This window comes from Salmo salar, chromosome 14, assembly GCF_965601325.2.
Source record: "Salmo salar chromosome 14, fSalSal1, whole genome shotgun sequence".
In the NCBI taxonomy this organism is placed as follows: Eukaryota; Metazoa; Chordata; class Actinopteri; order Salmoniformes; family Salmonidae; genus Salmo; species Salmo salar.
Window position 1 is genome coordinate 3,774,553 of NC_138304.1, and position 21,270 is coordinate 3,795,822.

Sequence of the window (21,270 nt, forward strand, 5' to 3'; positions counted from 1 at the left end):
TCAGGTGGGTGGATTATCTTGGCAAAGGAGAAATGCTCACTTACAGCGACGTAAACAAATTTGTGAACAAAATGTGAGAGAAATAAGCTTTTTGTGCATATGGAACATTTCTGGGATCCTTTATTTCAGCTCATGAAACATGGGACCTGTTGCGTTTATATTTTTGTTCCGTATAATTAAAATGCTGTCAGTTCCATAATGTTCCTGTGTTGTCTCAATTATGTTACCAGTTAGATTCAGTTCCCCTTCATTTTTTAAAAGAAGCAGGAAGGCAATATCTCAACCAAATCAATCATATAAACATGGGATCATATAAATGTGATCTTGGTTGTAGTTTATAATGTGGTGTAATTTACATTTACAATTTAGTCATTTAGCTGATGCTCTTATCCGGAGTGACTTACAGTTAATGCAATCATCTTAAGATAGCTAGGCGAGATAACCTTATATCTCAGTCATAGTAAGTACATTTTTCCTCAATAAAGTAGCTATCAGCAAAGTCAGTGCTGGAGGGAAAAAAGTCAAGTGTGAGTGTTAGTTCACAAAGGGCATATATTTTTTTTACGGGGCAGGGGTGAGGAGGGGTTGGGACTCTGCTGTCCTAACTTCAGGGGGAAATTGGTTCCACTGGTTCCATTGGGGTGCCAGGACAGAGAAGAGCTTTTTACTTGGATGAGCGGGATCTGCTCTCCCATAAGGGTGGGAGGGCCAAGAGACCAGAGGTGGCAGAATGGAGTACTTGGGTTGGGGTGTAGGGTTTGAGCATAGCCTGGAGATAGGGAGGGGCAGAGATTCCGTTTAGATTTGTCTTAATGTTTCATCCAAAAGCAAAGAGGGACCACATTGGACCATTTTGATCTGGACTACATGTTTTTTAAACCTGTACCCTGTTGACTATTTTCTCACTAAATTATCTGTAGACGTTGAATTGTAATGGTGACAATGTGACTTCTCCATATTTTCTACAGCATTCTTTTCGCAGACGTTAAAGGATTCACGAACCTCTCGACAACGCTATCGGCACAAGAGCTGGTGCGGATGTTGAACGAGCTCTTTGCACGCTTCGACCGTCTAGCCCATGTGAGTTTACTTTATGCTTATGCTAATTGCATTTTCAAACGTGACTTTATGACAGCAAGAACTGACATTTAGGAAAAAATCTGTGAGCAAGGAGACATGAATAATCACGCTTTGTTCTAGAATTTGCTAAGATATCACAGTAGAATGCAAATGCAGTAATACTCTCTGGTCCCAATTTATATTGATAGCATGAATGAATGACAGCCTTACAGGTATGGTGCTATGCAATTATAGAAATATGTTTTGCACTTCTGGCTACGGTTTCATTTTCAAGCCCCAGAGCTGTCATTAATGATACAAATACAGTGTAGAAGGCTGAATTTAAATGGAACATGCAATGCTTTCAAACGGTAATACCCGTAATTAAGTCCAATGACTGGATTGAAAAACAGGTGAGATATAGTGCAGCTTAATGGACAAGCGTAATGTTAACGTGAATGTCTTTGTTATTTTAACGTAATTCAGGGAATGAATTCAGAGTTGAGTCTATGTCCTTGTGCACGACGCACGGAGCCTGCTTGGCATATAATGTCTCTTTATTATAAAGTCAAAGCTGTTGTCCAGACATTTGTGGTGCAAGACAGAACAACTTGCTCATTGCCGTGAACAAATGCATGCATGTGCACTGTACATTCGTGTACGATTCTATGATAATTCAAGCATTCTCATGGAGCAAGAGGTATTGATCAAATCAAGATCATTCTGAGTTTCCCATGGATTCCAGTCTAACGCCATTCTCTCACTCCCACTCTCTTCTAGGAGCACCATTGTCTGAGGATTAAGATTTTAGGAGACTGCTACTACTGTGTGTCCGGTCTTCCTGAACCTCGACAGGACCACGCTCATTGCTGTGTAGAGATGGGCCTCAGCATGATTAAGACAATCAGGTAAAACAAATCCCCACTTTTAGGCCTTGCTACACTTGTTGATGTTATTACACTGCTCAAAAAAATAAAGGGAACACTAAAATAACACATCCTAGAATTGAATGAATGAAATAATCTTATTAAATACTTTTTTCTTTACATAGTTGAATGTGCTGACAACAAAATCACACACAAATAATCAATGGAAATCCAATTTATCAACCCATGGATGTCTGGATTTGGAGTCACACTCCAAATTAAAGTGGAAAACCACACTACAGGCTGATCCAACTTTGATGTAATGTCCTTAACCTGTTAGGGCTAGGGGGCAGTATTTACACCGCCGGATAAAAAACGTACCCGATTTAATCTGGTTACCACTCCTACCCAGTAACTAGAATATGCATATACTTATTACATATGGATAGAAAACACCCTAAAGTTTCTAAAACTGTTTGAATGGTGTCTGTGAGTATAACAGAACTCATTTGGCAGGCAAAAACCTGAGAAGGTTTCATGCAGGAAGTGGCCTGTCTGACAAGGTGTTGTTGTTCTTGCTTCTGTGTATTGAAGAGTCAGGATCTTAGCTGTAACGTGACATTTCCTACGGCTCCAATAGGCTCTCAGAGCCCGGGAAAAACCTGAACGATGACGAGGCAGCCTCAGGCTGAAACACATAATCGCCTTTGCCAAGTGGCCCATCAGAGGACAATGGAATTAGGCGCGTGCCCGATTCGACCCAGTGATATATTTTCCTTCGGCTGTTTATCTAATTGCAGATTCCCGGTCGGAATATTATCGCTTTTTTACGAGAAAAATTGCATAAAAATTTATTTTAAACAGCGGTTGACATGCTTCGAAGTACGGTAATGAAATATTTAGAAATCTTTTGTCACGAAATGTGCCGTGCGCACGACCGTTATTTACCATTGGGATAGTGTCTAGAACGCACGAACAAAACGTCGCTGTTGGAACATAACTATGGATTATTTTGGACCAAACCTACATTTGTTATTGAAGTAGAAGTCCTGGGAGTGCATTCTGACGAAGAACAGGAAAGGTAAGACCATTTTTCTTATAGTAAATCTGATATTGGTGAGTGCTAAACCTGCTGGGTGTCTAAATAGCTAGCCCTGTGATGCCAGGCTATGTACTTAGAATATTGCAAAATGTGCTTTCACCGAAAAGCTATTTTAAAATCGGACATATCCAGTGCATAGAGGAGTAATGTATCTATAATTCTTAAAATAATTGTTATGCTTTTTGTGAACGTTTATCGTGAGTAATTTAGTAAATTGTTAGTAAATTTGCCGGAAGTTTGCGGGGGGTATGCTAGTTCTGAACGTCACATGCTAATGTAAAAAGCAGTTTTTTGATATAAATATGAACTTGATTGAACAAAACATGCATGTATTGTATAACATAATGTCCTAGGTGTGTCATCTGATGAAGATCATCAAAGGTTAGTGCTGCATTTAACTGTCTTCTGGGTTTTTGTGACATTATATGCTAGCTTGAAAAATGGGTGTCTAATTATTTCTGGCTTGGTACTCTGCTGACATAATCTAATGTTTTGCTTTCGTTGTAAAGCCTTTTTGAAATCGGACAGTGTGGTTAGATTAACGAGAGTCTTGTCTTTAAATAGCTGTAAAATAGTCATATGTTTGAGAAATTGAAGTAATAAGGTATTTGATTTTTAAGGTATTTGAAAATCGCGCCACAGGATTCAACTGGCTGTTACGTAGGTGGGACGAATTCGTCCCGCCTGCCTCATAGAGGTTAAAACAAGTCAAAATGAGGCTCAGTAGTGTGTGTGGCCTCCACGTGCCTGTATGACCTCCCTACAACGCCTGGGCATGCTCCTGATGAGGTGGCGGATGGTCTCCTGAGAGATCTCCTCCCAGACCTGGACTAAAGCATCTGCCAACTCCTGGACAGTCTGTGGTGCAACCATGGATGGAGCGAGACATGGTGGATGGAGCGAGACATGATGTCCCAGATGTGCTCAATTGGATTCAGGTCTGGGGAACGGGCGGGCCAGTCCATAGCATCAATGCCTTCCTCTTGCAGGAACTGCTGACACACTCCAGCCACATGAGGTCTAGCATTGTCTTGCATTAGGAGGAACCCAGGGCCAACCGCACCAGCATATGGTCTCACAAGGGGTCTGAGGATCCCATCTCGGTACCTAATGGCAGTCAGGCTACCTCTGGCGAGCACATGGAGGGCTGTGCGGCCCCCCAAAGAAATGCCACCCCACACCATGACTGACCCACCGCCAAACCGGTCATGCTGGAGGATGTTGCAGGCTGCAGAACGTTCTCCACGGCGTCTCCATGCTCAGTGTGAACCTGCTTTCATCTGTGAAGAGCACAGGGCGCCAGTGGCGAATTTGCCAATCTTGGTGTTCTCTGGCAAATGCCAAACGTCCTGCACGGTGTTGGGCTGTAAGCACAACCCCCAACTGTGGACGTTGGGCCCTCATACCACCCTCATGGAGTCTGTTTCTGACCGTTTGAGCAGACACATGCACATTTGTGGCCTGCTGGAGGTCATTTTGCAGGGCTCTGGCAGTGCTCCTCCTGCTCCTCCTTGCACAAAGGCGGAGGTAGCGGTCCTGCTGCTGGGTTGTTGCCCTCCTACGGCCTCCTCCACGTCTCCTGATGTACTGGCCTGTCTCCTGGTAGCGCCTCCATGCTCTGGACACTACGCTGACAGACACAGCAAACCTTCTTGCCACAGCTCGCATTGATGTGCCATCCTGGATGAGCTGCACTACCTGAGCCACTTGTGTGGGTTGTAGACTCCGTCTCATGCTACCACTAGAGTGACAGCACCGCCAGCATTCAAAAGTGACCAAAACATCAGCCAGGAAGCATAGGAACTGAGAAGTGGTCTGTGGTCACCACCTGCAGAACCACTCCTTTATTGGGGGTGTCTTGCTAATTGCCTATAATTTCCACCTGTTGTCTATTCCATTTGCACAACAGCAATCATTGTTGCTTCCTAAGTGGACAGTTTGATTTCACAGAAGTGTGATTGACTTGGAGTTACATTGTGTTGTTTAAGTGTTCCCTTTATTTTTTTGAGCAGTGTAGTTTCCGGTTGTCAGTGGAAGATTTGTGCAAAGGTTTGAGTAACCTATAGGTTTTTTCAGTTTAATGTGTGGCAATTATTGTGTTCTAGCACACTGGGTTGATGTTTCTAGTTGTCTCGAAGCTGTTTGGAGCTTCCTCCTTTTTTGGATCTGTAACATGATGGTTCCTGATGCACCATAGGCTTGTGTACAATAAAAAACCCTTGATAATACTGTAATAATCTGAAGCAATTATCAGCAGACAAAAAATAATCACTAGAAACAGAGGTCTGTCACGTCCTGACCATAGTAAGTTGTTATTTTCTATGGTAGAGTAGGTCAGGGTGTGACAGGGGGTGTTTGTCTGTTTTTGTATTTCTATGTTCAGTTTCTAGTTTTGTATTTCTATGTTGGTGTTATTTGGGTTGATCTCCAATTGGAGGCAGCTGATCCTCGTTACCTTTAATTGGAGGTCATATTTATGTTGATGTTTGTCCCACCTGTGTTTGTGGGTGATTCATTTTGAGTAGTGTGTTTTCCTCTCTGCATCACGGTTTGTTGTTTTTGTATATTCAAGTTTCTCGTGTATTGCATTTAGTTTCACTATAAATAAAATATGTGGAACTACGAACACGCAGCATTTTGGTCTGATCCTTCAGACAGCTGTGTCAAGGTCCTCCCAAGAAGAAATATTAGATACTGTTAAAACATTCACACTGAGAAAAACACCAGGAATGGATGGCTTTACCATATAATTCTATTCAACATTTTGGGACAAAGTACACAAATAACAACAAATGTCACTCAATTCAGTACTTCCTAGTTCCGTGTATCAAACTGTTATTTCAGTTATTATTAAAACCAGGAAAATCTGGAGAGTCCCCTGCTGATTATAGACCCATAAGTTTAATACATTGTGACAATAAAAACAAAGATTATAAGCAATAGAATGGCAAAAGTCTTACCAGACTTGATACGTATCAATAAAACAGGGTTTCAGTTTAATACAATATGCAAAAAAAAAACTAGATATAGATTTATCAATAATGTCTGATGCTGAAAAGGCTTTCCACCGTCTTGAATGGCCTTTTCTATTCAAAACTTTGGAAGCTTTAAACTTTCCAGCTGAAGTAAAAAAAATGTTATGAAAATATTGTGTAAATGTCCTAAAGCAAAAATATGCACAAACAATACATTATCTGATGAAATTGCTTTAGAAAGGACACAAGACACTGGCAATTGAACAGTTTGCAGAAAGACAGGACCCAAATGTAACAGGTATCAGTATTGGTAAACATGCATATAAACTAAACTTATTTTCAGATAATCTTCTGATATACCTGACCAATATTGAAAACTCAATGACCCATTTGCTAAAAAAAAAAAAATCTGAATACTCTAAAATCTTAGGATATAAATTCATGTGGAAAACCGCCCAAAATAATGGCAGTGGGAAAAAGAATCTCACAATCTACAGAAATCCTTTAAGTGGACCACAAAAAATATGAAATACTTAACGATGCTTAATAAGTGACAGCAAACAACAAATATATAAAGATAACTTTATTCCATTACTCAACAATATGAAGGCAGATCTAATTAAATGGAATAATCTTTTGTAAAAAGTATACTCGGTCATAAGACTTTATATGGGTAAATAAAATTCATAGAATAAAAAATAAAGTTTTAACTTTCCAGGCATGGAATTCTATCAATTCACTACCCAAGGCTTTTACTTGCGACATATAGTTAATTGCACTAAAGAGGAACAATGGGTACATATTGAAAATATATTTTTGAAGATATCCCCAGAATCTTTTTACGTGTCTATTTAAAAGGATAAAGCTAAGAACATTAACAACTTTACAGTTAAGAACATTATAACAATATGGAAGAAAATGAAACATATTCTACAAGAACCAATATCACTCCCTACAAACACAAACTTATCAAACAATCTATAGCTTTTCAGAATTCACTGATACATTGGTCCACATGGAAAACTAAAGGCAAATAACTTGGTAACAGAAAATACATTTGTTTCCATGACAGAATTAAAAAGTAATTTTGGACTGACCCATGTAGATAGTTTCAAATACATGCAACTAAATTTCAGTTAACGGACAAATTTACAGGTAACGGAAATGTACGCTTAATCCCGTGTAAAGTGACGTATAGAATTTATTATACAAGAGACAAAATTCATAAATTCTACAGCAAAACGGCAGAATTATGTCATAAGTGTAAAACTAATAATGACTCAATAATCCATGCTTTCTGGGAATGCTATGATGTCCTTCTAACCCCCCCCCCCCCCCCCCCCCAAAAAAAAAAGATATAGATGTACTATTGTAAAGTGGTTGTTCCACTGGATATCAGGTGAATGCACCAATTTGTAAGTCGCTCTGGATAAGAGCATCTGCTAATGATGTAAATGTAAAAATGTCCAAAAGTTATGGGCCGAGCAAGAAAGTTGGCTGTCAGAAGTATTACAATTGTAAACGACGTTTTAATCTGGCAAATGGGGGTGTAGTGAAAAATCAAATTGGATTTGTCACATGCGCCGAATATAACCTTACGGCGAAATGCTTTCTTACAAGCACTTAACCAACAATTCAGTTTTAAGAAAAATACCACAAAAAAAGAAATAAAAGCAACAAATAATTAAAGAGCAGCAGTAAAATAACAATAGCAAGACTATATACAAGGGGTACCGGTACAGAGTCAATGTGCGGGGGGCACCGGTTAGTCGAGGTAATTGAGGTAATAAACTCAGCAAAAAAAGAAACGTCCTCTCACTGTCAACTGCGTTTATTTTCAGCAAACTTAACATGTGTAAATATTTGTATGAACATAACAAGATTCAACAACTGAGACATAAACTGAACAAGTTCCACAGACATGTGACTAACAGAAATTGAATAATGTGTCCCTGAACAAAGGGGGGGTCAAAATCAAAAGTAACAGTCAGTATCTGATGTGGCCACCAGCTGCATTAAGTACTGCAGTGCATCTCCTCCTCATGGACTGCACCAGATTTGCCAGTTCTTGCTGTGAGATGTTACCCCACTCTTCCACCAAGGCACCTGCAAGTTCCCGGACATTTCTGGGGGGGAATGGCCCTAGCCCTCACCCTCCGATCCAACAGGTCCCAGACGTGCTCAATGGGATTGAGATCCGGGCTCTTCGCTGGCCATGGCAGAACACTGACATTCCTGTCTTGCAGGAAATCACGCACAGAATGAGCAGTATGGCTGGTGGCATTGTCATGCTGGAGGGTCATGTCAGGATGAGCCTGCAGGAATGGTACCACATGAGGGAGGAGGATGTCTTCCCTGTAATGCACAGAGTTGAGATTGCCTGCAATGACAACAAGCTCAGTCCGATGATGCTGTGACACACCGCCCTAGACCAAATTGATCCCGCTCCACAGTACAGGCCTCAGTGTAACGCTCATTCCTTCAACGATAAACGCGAATCCGACTTTCACCCCTGGTGAGACAAAACCACGACTCGTCAGTGAAGAGCACTTTTTGCCAGTCTTGTGTGGTCCAGCGACAGTGGGTTTGTGCCCATAGGCGACGTTGTTTCCGGTGATGTCTGGTGAGGACCTGCCTTACAACAGGCCTACAAGCCCTCAGTCCAGCCTCTCTCAGCCTATTGCGGACAGTCTGAGCACTGATGGAGGGATTGTGCGTTCCTGGTGTAAACTCGGGCAGTTGTTGTTGCCATCCTGTATCTGTCCCGCAGGTGTGATGTTCAGATGTACCGATCCAGGTGTTGTTAGACATGGTTTGCCACTGCGAGGACGATCAGCTGTCTGTCCTGTCTCCCTGTAGCGCTGTCTTAGGCGTCTCACAGTACAGACATTGCATTTTATTGCCCTGGCCACATCTGCAGTCCTCATGCCTCCTTGCAGCATGCCTAAGGAACGTTCACGCAGATGAGCAGGGACCCTGGGCATCTTTCTTTTGCTGTTTTTCAGAGTCAGTAGAAAGACCTCCTTAGTGTCCTAACTTTTCATAACTGTGACCTTAATTGTCTACCGTCTGTAAGCTATTAGTGTTTTCTCGACCGTTCCACAGGTGCATGTTCATTAATTGTTTATGGTTCATTGAACAACCATGGGAAACAGTGTTTAAACCTCCAACTGCTCCTAAACACAAGTAAAACTAAATGCATGCTCTTCAACCGATCGCTGCCTGCACCTGCCCGCCTGTCCAGCATCACTTCTCTGGACGGTTCTAACTTAGAATTTGTGGACAACTACAAATACCTAGGTGTCTGGTTAGACTGTAAACTCTCCTTCCAGACTCACATCAATCATCTCCAATCCAAAGTGAAATCTCGAATTGGCTTCCTATTTCGCAACAAAGCATCCTTCACTCATGCTGCCAAACATACCCTCGTAAAACTGACCATCCTACCAATCCTCGACTTTGGCGATGTAATTTACAAAATAGCTTCCAATACCCTACTCAACAAGCTGGATGCAGTCTATCACAGTGCCATCCGTTTTGTCACCAAAGCCCCATATACTACCCACCACTGCGACCTGTACGCTCTCGTTGGCTGGCCTTCGCTTCATAATCGTCGCCAAACACATTGGCTCCAGGTCATCTACAAGACCCTGCTAGGTAAAGTCCCCCCTTATCTCCGCTCACTGGTCACCATAGCACCCACCTGTAGCACGCGCTCCAGCAGGTATATCTCTCTGGTCACCCCTAAAGCCAACTCCTCCTTTGGTCGTCTCTCCTTCCAGTTCTCTGCTGCCAATGACTGGAACGAACTACAAAAATCTCTGAAACTGGAAACACTTATCTCCCTCACTAGCTTTAAGCACCAGCTGTCAGAGCAGCTCACAGATCACTGCACCTATACATAGCCCATCTATAATTTAGCCCAAACTACTACCTCTTCCCCTACTGTATTTATTTATTTTATTTATTTTGCTCCTTTGCACCATATTATTTATATTTTATCTCTGAACTTTCTTCAAACTACAAATCTACCATTCCAGTGTTTTTCTTGCTATACTTTATTTACTTTGCCACCATGGCATTTTTTTGCCTTTACCTCCCTTATCTCACATCATTTGCTCACATTGTATATAGTCTTATTTATTTATTTTTTCTACTGCATCATTGATTGTATGTTGTTTTACTCCATGTGTAACTCTGTGTTTTTGTATGTTGTCGAACTGCTTTGCTTTATCTTGGCCAGGTCGCAATTGTAAATGAGAACTTGTTCTCAACTTGCCTACCTGGTTAAATAAAGGTGAAATAAATAAAATAAAAAAAATACAAACTTTACCCTACCACTGTTGTGTCATCTGCAAACTTAATGATGGTGTTGGATTTGTGCCTGGCCATGCAGTCATGAGTGAACAGGGAGTACAGTAGGGGACTGAGAGTGCACCCCTGATGGGCCCCCTTGTTGAGGATCAGCGTGGCGGATGTGTTGTTACCTACCCTTACCACCTGCGGGCGGCCTGTCAGGAAGTCCAGGATCCAGTTGCAGAGGGAGGTGTTTAGTCCCAGGATCCTTAGCTTAATGATGAGCTTTGAGGGCACTATGGTGTTGAACGCTGAGCTGTAGTCAATGAATAGCAATATCATATAGATGTTCCTTTTGTCCAGGTGGGAAAGTGTGGTGTGGAGTGAAATGGAGATTGCATCATCTGTGAATCTGTTTGGGAGGTATGCAAATTGGAGTGGGTCTAGGGTTTCTGTGATAATGGTGTTGGTGTGAGCCATGACCAGCCTTTCAAAGCACTTCATGGCTACAGACGTGAGTGCTACGTGTCGGAAGTCATTTAGGCAGGTTATGTTAGTATTCTTGGTCTCAGGGACTATGGTGGTCTGCTTGAAACATGTTGGTATTACAGACTCCGACAGGGAGGGGTTGAAAATGTCAGTGAAGACACTTGCCAGTTGGTCAGCGCATGCTCGGAGTACACGTCCTGGTAATCCGTTGACCTGTTTAAAGGTCTTACTCACAACGGCTGCGGAGAGCGTGATCACACAGTCTTCCCGGAACAGCTGATGCTCTCATGCATGTTTCAGTGTTACTTGCATAGAAGTAATTTAGCTCGTTTGGCAGGCTTTTGTCACTGGGCAGCTCTTGGCTGTGCTTCCCTTTGTAGCCTGTAATAGTTTGTAAGCCCTGCCACATGCGACAAGTGTCAGAGACGGTGTAGTACGATTCAATCTCAGTCCTGTATTAACGCTTTGCCTGTTTGATGGTTCGTCGGAGGGCATAGCGGGATTTCTTATAAGCTTCCGGGTTAGTGTTTCACTCCTTGAAATCGGCAACTCAAATCAAGTTTATTTATAAAGCCCTTCTTTTACATCAGCTGATGTCACAGGCTGTACAGAAGCCCAGCCTAAAACCCCAAACAGCAAGCAATGCAGGTGTAGAAGCACGGTGGCTAGGAAAAACACCCTAGAAAGGCCAGAACCTAGGTGGAAACCTAGAGAGGAACCAGGCTATGAGGGGTGGCCAGTCCTCTTCCGGCTGTGCCGGGTGGAGATAACAGTACATGGCCAAGATGTTCATAGATGACCAGCAGGGTCAGATAATAATAATCACAGTGGTTGTCGAGGGTGCAACAGATCAGCACTTCATGAGTAAATGTCAGTTGGCTTTTCATAGCCGATCATTCAGAGTATCTCTACCGCTCCTGTTGTCTCTAGAGAGTTGAAAACAGCAGGTCTGGGACAGGTAGCACGTCCTGTGAACAGGTCAGGATTCCATAGCCGCAGGCAGAACAGTTGAAACTGGAGCAGCAGCACGGCCAGGTGGACTGGGGATAGCAAGGAGTCATCAGGCCAGGTAGTCCTGAGGCATGGTCCTAAGGCTCAGGTCCTCTGGAGAGAGAGAAAGAAAGAAAGAGAGAAGGAAAGCGAGAAAGAAAGAGAGGCAACTCTACCCTTTAGCTCAGTGCGGATGTTGCCTGTAATCCATGGCTTCTGGTTGGGGTATGTACTTACAGTCACTGTGGGGACGATGTCATCGATGCACTTATTGATGAAGCCAGTGACTATTGTGGTGTACTCCTCAATGCCAGCGGGAGAATCCCGGAAAATATTCCAGTCTGTGCTAGCATTCCTTTAGCTTAGCCTGTTGGGGGTAGGGGGCAGTATTGACACGGCCGGATAAAAAACGTACCTGATTTAATCTGGTTACTACTCCTGCCCAGTAACTAGAATATGCATATAATTATTGGCTTTGGATAGAAAACACCCTAAAGTTTCTAAAACTGTTTGAATGGTGTCTGTGAGTATAACAGAACTCATATGGCAGGCAAAAACCTGAGAAGATTCTGTACAGGAAGTGGCCTGTCTGACAAGTTGTTGTTCATCTTGGCTCTTTTTATTGAAGACTGAGGATCTTTGCTGTAACGTGACACTTCCTACGGCTCCTATAGGCTCTCAGAGCCCGGGAAAAAGCTGAATGATATCGAGGCAGCCCCAGGCTGAAGCACATTTACGCTTTTGGCAAGTGGCCGATCAGAGGACAATGGGCTTAGCCACGTGCCCGAGTCGACCCCGTGCTTTATTTTCTTTCATCTGTTTACCTAAATGCAGATTCCCGGTCGGAATATGATCGCTTTTTTACGAGAAGAATGGCATAAAAATTGATTTTAACCTGTTATGGCTAGGGGGCAGTATTTTCACGGCTGGATAAAAAACGTACCCGATTTAATCTGGTTACTACTCCTGCCCAGAAACTAGAATATGCATATAATTATTGGCTTTGGATAGAAAACACCCTAAAGTTTCTAAAACTGTTTGAATGGTGTCTGTGAGTATAACAGAACTCATATGGCAGGCAAAAACCTGAGAAGATTTCATGCAGGAAGTGGCCGGTCTGACAAGGTGTCGTTCTTCTTGTCTCTGTTTATTGAAGAGTGAGGATCTTAGCTGTCCCGTGACACTTCCTACGGCTGCCATAGGCTCTCAGAAGGCGGCAAAACGCTGAATCGTGGCTTTGCAGGCTCTGGCTGAAAAAAAGTAGCGCGTTTGGGTAGTGGCTGGTTACAGTACTGTGAGACTCAGGCTCGTGCCTGCGTCGACCGAAAGCTTTGTTTTCTTTCCTCTGTTTAGCTAAATGGACATTCCCGGTCGGAATATTATCGCTTTTTTACGAGAAAAATGGCATAAAAATGGATTTTAAACAGCGGTTGACATGCTTCGAAGTACGGTAATGGAATATTTAAAAAAAAATTGTCACGAATTGCGCCATGCGCGCAACCCTGATTTACCATTTCGGATAGTGTCTGGGACGCACGAACAAAACGGCGCTATTCGGATATAACGATGGATTATTTTGGACCAAACCAACATTTGTTATTGAAGTAGCAGTCCTGGAAGTGCATTCTGACGAAGACAACAAAAGGTAATCAAACTTTTATAATAGTAAATCTGATATTGGTGAGTGCTAAACTTGCCGGGTGTCTAAATAGCTAGCCCGTGATGGCTGGGCTATGTACTTAGAATATTGCAAAATGTGCTTTCACCAAAAAGTTATTTTAAAATCGGACATATCGAGTGCATAGAGGAGGTCTGTATCTATAATTCTTAAAATAATTGTTTTGCTTTTTGTGAACGTTTATCGTGAGTAATTTAGTAAATTGTTAGCAAATTCCCCGGAAGTTTGCGGGGGGTATGCTAGTTCTGAACGTCACATGCTAATGTAAAAAGCAGTTTTTTGATATAAATATGAACTTGATTGAACAAAACATGCATGTATTGTATAACATAATGTCCTAGGTGTGTCATCTGATGAAGATCATCAAAGGTTAGTGCTGCATTTAGCTGTCTTCTTGGTTTTTGTGACATTATATGCTAGCTTGAAAAATGGGTGTCTGATTATATCTGGCTTGGTACTCTGCTGACATAATCGAATGTTTTGCTTTCGCTGTAAATCCTTTTTGAAATCGGACAGTGTGGTTAGATAAAGGAGAGTCTTATCTTTAAAATGCTGTGAAATAGTCATATGTTTGAAAGATTGAAGTTTTTGTATTTTTGAGGAATTTGTAATTCGCGCCACGCCTATCATTGGATATTGGAGCAGGTGTTCCGCTAGCGGAACGTTTAGATGTAAGAGGTTAAACAGCGGTTGACGTGCTTCGAAGTACGGTAATGGAATATTTCGAATTTTTTTGTCACGAAATGCGCCATGCTCGTCACCCTTCTTTACCCTTTCAGATAGTGTCTTGAACGCACGAACAAAACACCGCTGTTTGGATATAACTATGGATTATTTGGGACCAAACCAACATTTGTTATTGAAGTAGAAGTCCTGGGAGTGCATTCTGACGAAGAACACCAAAGGTAATAAAAATGTTCTTATAGTAGATCTGACTTTGGTGAGTGCTAAACTTGGTGGGTGTCTAAATAGCTAGCCCTGTGATGCCGGGCTATCTACTGAGAATATTGCAAAATGTGCTTTCACCGAAAAGCTATTTTAAAATCGGACATATCGAGTGCATAGAGGAGTTCTGTATCTATAATTCTTAAAATAATTGTTATGCTTTTTGTGAACGTTTATCGTGAGTAATTTAGTAAATTTTTTGTAAATTCACCGGAAGTTTGCGGGGGTATGCTAGTTCTGAACGTCACATGCTAATGTAAAAAGCTGGTTTTTGATATAAATGTGAACTTGATTGAACAAAACATGCATGTATTGTATAACATAATGTCCTAGGGTTGTCATCTGATGAAGATCATCAAAGGTTAGTGCTGCATTTAGCTGTCTTCTGGGTTTTTGTGACATTATATGCTAGCTTGAAAAATGGGTGTCTGATTATTTCTGGCTGGGTACTCTGCTGACATAATCTAATGTTTTGCTTTCGTTGTAAAGCCTTTTTTAAATCGGACAGTGTGGTTAGATTAACGAGAGTCTTGTCTTTAAAATGCTGTAAAATAGTCATATGTTTGAGAAATTGAAGTAATAGCATTTCTAAGGTATTTGAATAACGCGCCACAGGATTCCACTGGCTGTTACGTAGGTGGGACGATTTCGTCCCGCCGGCCCTAGAGAAGTTAACATCTGCTTCATCTGACTTATTTTTTTATTGACCGAGTCACTGGTGCTTTCTGCTTTCATGTTTGCTTGTAAGCAGGAATCAGGAGGATAGGATTATGATCAGATTTGCAGAATGGAGGGGGAGCTTTGTAAGTGTCTCTGAGTGTGGATTAAAGGTGGTCTATAGTTTTTTTCCCCTCTGGTTGCACATTTAACATGCTGGTAGATATTAGCTAAGAGGCTGCTGTTCTATCCTGCTGGTACGGGGTATAACACGCCAGCTGTATGTTATTCATGTTGTCGTTCAGCCACGACTCGGTGAAACATAAGATGTTTCAGTATTGAATGTCCCGTTGGTAGAATATATATGCTTTTAGCTCATCCATTTTATTATCCAGCGATTGTACGTTGGCCAATAGTATCAATGGCAAATGCAGATTAGCCACTCGTCGCCTGATCCTTACGAGGCACCCCGATCTCCTTCCGCGAAACCTCTGTCTCTTTGTCCTGGTAATGATGGGGATGAGGGCTTGTTCGGGTGTCTGGAGTAAATCCCTCTCGTCCAACTCATAAAAGAAAAATTCCCAATGGGCTGGACGATTCTCCTCTCATCACTCATCTTGAAAAAAACGTATGCTAAAAACTTGGAAATCAATTAATCTGCCATAATTAACACAAAGATCAAATTGAATGATTTATTATTTAAATGTTGAAATTGCATGGGCGACCGAGAAAAAACGATTTGTTACAATTTAAGGCCAAGTGGCAAACAATAATGCAGGCACTAAGGATGAGGGTGTGAGCGTGTGGGTCTGGGCAGATGAGAAGTAGTCATTGTTTGTGTACATCTGTGAATTGTTGTTTGTATGTATGTTTGTATTTGGAATGAAAAATATAAAATAATTATAAAAAAATATATAATACTGAGTCTTACAATGATTGTCACAGTGGTAATACTATTTTCAAAGGCTTTTACAACATTTTTGTTGACTACGCGTATTTAATGGATAACGATGGCTACGTGTACTTTTAAGGCTAAAGGTATTTTTTTCTGGTAAATAGGCAGTTTTTTTGTCCTCTTGTTTGATATTGTCCTGCCAGAGCATATGTGAAAAGAGATAGTGTTTGAAACAGAAGAGATGGCGAGAGAGAGGAAAGAAAGAAATGGAGAGGGAGATATGCACGTGTGTGTACAGTATGTGTCCGCATGTGTGTCCGTGTGTGTGTGTGTGTGTCCGTGTGTGCGTTTAAGAGTGAGCTAAGCTACTGGAGTGATGTAGTAGACCATTAGAATGAATCAGCCAACCGTCCTTTTAGAGAATGGAGAGCAAACAAGAGGCAGGTCGCTCGCTAAGAGCCTCTTGGCTGATGGCCCCTTTACTGCAGCATCAGTGCCACTGTGGTGACACTGCATCCCAATTGGCTCCCTATTCCCTACATTGGGCTCTGGTCAAAAGTAGTGCACTATGAGCCCCGGTCAAAGACGTATGCTATATAGGGAATAGGGGTGCCATTTGGGACACAAACCAAGCATTTTCAAACTCTATCAGCAGCCACAGCTACAACAATTTCATCAGTGTCTATGGCAGGGTGAACTTCAAAACCTATTGATTTTATGCACCTGGGCTGAATATCATTGAGCGCCTGTCAGCTCACATTCATCATAGTTATTATAAGGCATGAAATAGGATGAAATGAGACTTGCCAAATTGTAGTTGTATGGAAATGGGTTTGGAAATATATTGTTATTTTTCACCCTGTGGTGGAAACTAAATATTAGTAATGCATTAATGTACAATTATATGGCATATGAAATTATAAACAAAAACATTAGAAGGTGAGATAATGCTGGACAAATCGATTATTGTTGACTTTATTCCGTTTTATCACCGTATACAACATAAAATGGGACTATTTCCTGGTGAATTTTGGAACACTGAATGAATTATCTTATTTTTCCATTGACAATTTGAAGTAATGTAGTTTCAGTCACAGTCATTGTGTCAAATCAAATGGTTTGCTAAATACGGAAAAAATAAGGTTTCGTTTCTTATATTTACCCACAACACAATAAAAAATATCAGAGATAAATAATTTGCAGTTTTTACTTTATTACCTTATATTTATGATTTCATATTTTCAGTAAAGTGTGTTGTTTTTCTGTAAAGTGTGTTGTGACTTTGTTAAATGCACTTGAAATCAATTGTGATTTGATTATATAGGATAATATTGTCTTTATAGTCTACTGGAAAAGATAACAGTAAAGAAGGTACACAAATAAATAGATACCATATTGTTTATTTCCCCTCTCTAGATATGTAAGATCACGCACAAAGCATGACATCGACATGCGAATCGGGATCCATTCGGGATCGGTCCTGTGTGGGGTACTGGGACTGAGAAAGTGGCAGTTTGACGTGTGGTCGTGGGACGTGGACATCGCCAACAAGCTGGAGTCAGGGGGGATCCCTGGGTGAGTTGACAACTATGAAAGTATTATATTCAATTTGCATTTCAAATTGAATTTCGATAGCTATAAACTTCCATAGACATCTGCTATTCCATGACCACAGATGAGTTTCCCTCTATAATTCCATATGATACAATATATGTTATTGTCCATTTACATGGAAATTCATTTTGTGACATCAGCATACAAATACGCAACACGTATATTAGATGCAGTACAGAAAACTGGAAAGTTAGTACACAAGTCACACATTTACATTCTCACGTATTCAAAGTCTATGTGGCCTATTGTCCGACAATGTATTAGGTTCTATGCATCATAGAATGTGTGTGTGTGTGTGTGGGGGGGTGGGGGGGGTTGAAGTCTCAAAAGCAGTCTAATGTCAGTATGAGTCCAAAAGTATAATTTTTTGCCAAGTTATTTCATGGTAAATACCAGGTAACCTTTTTCTGTGAATATTCTATACAGTGCATCCCTTTTTGCCGGCCTCGAGGGTATACCCTGCAGTGTGCGATTATCCCAACCTCTGAGAAATCCATCAGCAAATGGGGATGAAATCCATTTGCCAAATCACTCTTTAGAAAGACTTTTACCGTGATTGGTTTACAAACAAAGAGACATTGGATGTGATTGGCTTTGGGTGGCATGGGGGGTTTTGATCAAATCTACAATTTAAAGGGAAAGTCAAGCCGAGGGTTATATTGTGACATTTTGCTCCTCACCTCAAGGAAATGTGATGTGGCTATCCTTATCGTTGTTGAATCTAAAGCTTCAGGCAACATCTGCTGTTGGAATTTATGATGACAGTGGGTTATGATCCTTCCCCTTCCTCTGCGCTTAATGTAATTCAATTGCGTAATATGCTTATAATGAGGAGTATTCCTCAAAATATTCTATGTATCATTGCACTGCGGAGATACAGGAATAAATATAAAATGCAAAAGGGGGAGTGGTTAGATAAATGGTTATATGGCTTTAGACTCAGGTGAGGGCCTGTAGTTGATCTGTCTATTAGGTTAAACATTGTTTGCTACTGCATTTTAGAAAACAGCATTCTGTCTCAAACCCAGTATTGATGCGTGGGTAAAATCAATGGGGAAGCCAAGCCAGGAAAAAAATAACGGTGTTGTAATAATTGCGTTGTTTTATCTATAACCCGTTAGTTCATATGCCACTGTCATGTATAAGGCCGAGACAACAGACACACAGTGGCAGAATAAATTCAATCTTGCATTTGTTTCATCACAAAACCGGAGTGCAACATCTGTCCGATGAAGTCCACAAAACATATTGCATTTAGATGACCTACAGCATGGTCAAGTTCATGTTTCCGACATTTTCGGACTGCTAAACAACTATTGATTTAGAACCACAGAGATTTACTGCAAGTGGCGAAGAAAACAGGATCTATTCCAGCACCATTTAAAGTTCAACATTTTAAAGTAATCAAATCACCTATGCTTAGTCTAATACAGTGACAACTTAAAGATATCAAAAACAATTTGTCTAATCAACCTAAGCTAAATATCATGGCTGTCCATGACACTGACTTTATGTGTGTGTGTGTGTGTGTGTGTGCGTGCGTGCGTGTTTGTGTGTGCGTAAGTAGAAAAAACATGTCGACTCACCTTACTTGTAGAGGAACGGCATGCCATGTTGCCAGAACTGTCATACTAACACAATTTCATAGTTTCCCTTTGAAATTTGACGTGTTATGGATGAACATCTATTTTTTTATGCATTCATTCTGTGTGGTTACAGTATTAAAACAGAACCAACTCAAAGGGTTAAATTAAGGTATTAATTCTGAGTGGTTATGGCTATGGCTTGGAGAAGGCTTAAAACGAAATAATTAAAAACAACGTGCAATTACCCTCAAGTATCATCAAGTATTCTCGTGGTTTGACCTACCGAGTAGCACAGCGGTCTAAGGCACTGCATCGCAGTGCTTGAGGCATCACTACAGACCAGGGTTTGATCCCAGGCAGTGCAACAACCGGCCGTGACCTGGGGACCCATGAGGTGGTGCACAATTGGCCCACCATCGGAAGGGTTTGGCTGGCCAGGATTTCCTAGTGGAGTGGTATAAGCAGTGCTCTCCGGCTCTGAGCATCACAAGTTCGCTCCCAGTGTTGGGCAATAGTTTTTCTTTTCTTTTGTGCGCACTGAGGAAGGCATATATTGACGTTCTGGGGACCTTTTCAAACGTCCAAAATCGCTGTCTATTCCTAGTGATCAGTCTGGTCATACAGTGTACACGCTTTTAGTTTGTGTTGTTCTAGACTAGGCTACCTGACTAAAATACTTGCTTGCCTAACTTCCTTTCATGGGCAACGATGAGCCAGCTAGTTAACGTTAGTCTAGGCTACTATGTGAACACGCTATCAAATTAGTGGATTCGGCTATTTCAGCCAAACCCGTTGCTGACAGGTTTATAAAATCGACCACACAGCCATGCAATCTCCATAGACAATTTGCAGTAGAATTGCTTAACTGAAGAGCTCAGTGACTTTCAACGTGGCACCGTCATATGATGCCACCTTTCTAACAAGTCAGTTTATCAACTTTATGCCTTGCTAGAGCTGCCCCGGTCAACTGTAATTTCTGTCATTGTGAAGTGGAAACGTCTAGGAGCAACAATGTCTCAGCCGCGAAGTGGTAGGCCACACAAGCTCACAGAACGGGACTGCCGGGTGCTGAAGCACGTAGCGCGTAAATTAAACATTGTCTGTCCACAGTTGCAACACTCACTACCGTGTTCCAAACTGCCTCTGGAAGCAACGTCAGGACAACAACTGTTCCTCGGGAGCTTCATGAAATGGGTTTCCATGGTAGAGCAGCCTAACACACAACTAAGATCACCATGCGCAATGCCAAGCATCGGCTGGAGTGGTGTAAATCTTGCTGCCATTAGACTCTGGAGCAGTGGAAACGCGTTCTCTGGAGTGATGAATGACGCTTCACCATCTGGCAGTCTGACGGACAAATCTGGGTTTGGTGGATGCCAGGAAAACACTACCTGCCCCAATGCATAGTGGCAACTGTAAAGTTTGGTGGAGGAGGAATAATGGTCTGAGGCTGTTTTTCATTGTTCTGGCTGGGCCCCTTAGTTCCAGTGAAGGGAAATCGTAACACTACAGCATACAATGACATTCAAGACGATTCTGTGCTTCCAACTTTGTGGCATCAGTTTGGGGAAGACCCTTTCCTGTTTCAGCATGACAATGCCCCCGTGCACAAAACGAGATCCATACTGAAATGGTTTGTCGAGATCGGTGTGGAAGAACTTGAGTGGTCTGCACAGAGCCCTGACCTCAACCCCATCGAACACCTTTTGGATGAATTGGAATTCCGACTGCGAGCCAGGCCTAATCGCCCAACATCAGTGCCCGACCTCACTAATGCTCTTATGGCTGAAAGTCCCCACAGCAATGTTCCAACATCTAGTGAAAAGCCTTCCCAGAAGAGTGGAGGCTGTTATAGCAGCAAAGTGGGAAACAACACCATATTAGTTCCCATGATTTTGGAATGAGATGTTGGACGAGCAGGTGTCCACATACTTTTGGTCATGTAGTTTAGCTTCATGTTGAACTTCCACCCTCTCAGGCCCAGGGCACAATGTATGAATTTATGGTTGGATCCAAATCTGCATTATAATTAATGGCCAGTACAGGGAATTTAGTACAACCACAAGTACAGATCTCAATCTCCATCCATGGCTAATTTGGGAAAGGGGCGATTTTAGC

General features: G+C 41.8%; 1 protein-coding gene across 2 annotated transcripts in view; it reads left to right on the top strand.

Annotated features, from left to right (window-relative positions):
- Positions 1 to 21,270, top strand: part of adcy8 (adenylate cyclase 8 (brain)) — a 302,457-nt gene that overhangs the window by 149,345 nt on the left and 131,842 nt on the right. For both annotated transcript variants that reach the window (XM_014139104.3, XM_014139106.3), the window contains exons 4-6: positions 969 to 1,080; positions 1,840 to 1,967; positions 17,369 to 17,527. In XM_014139104.3, coding sequence (XP_013994579.1) covers positions 969 to 1,080; positions 1,840 to 1,967; positions 17,369 to 17,527 — 399 coding nt within the window. The remainder of the gene's footprint in view (positions 1 to 968; positions 1,081 to 1,839; positions 1,968 to 17,368; positions 17,528 to 21,270) is intronic.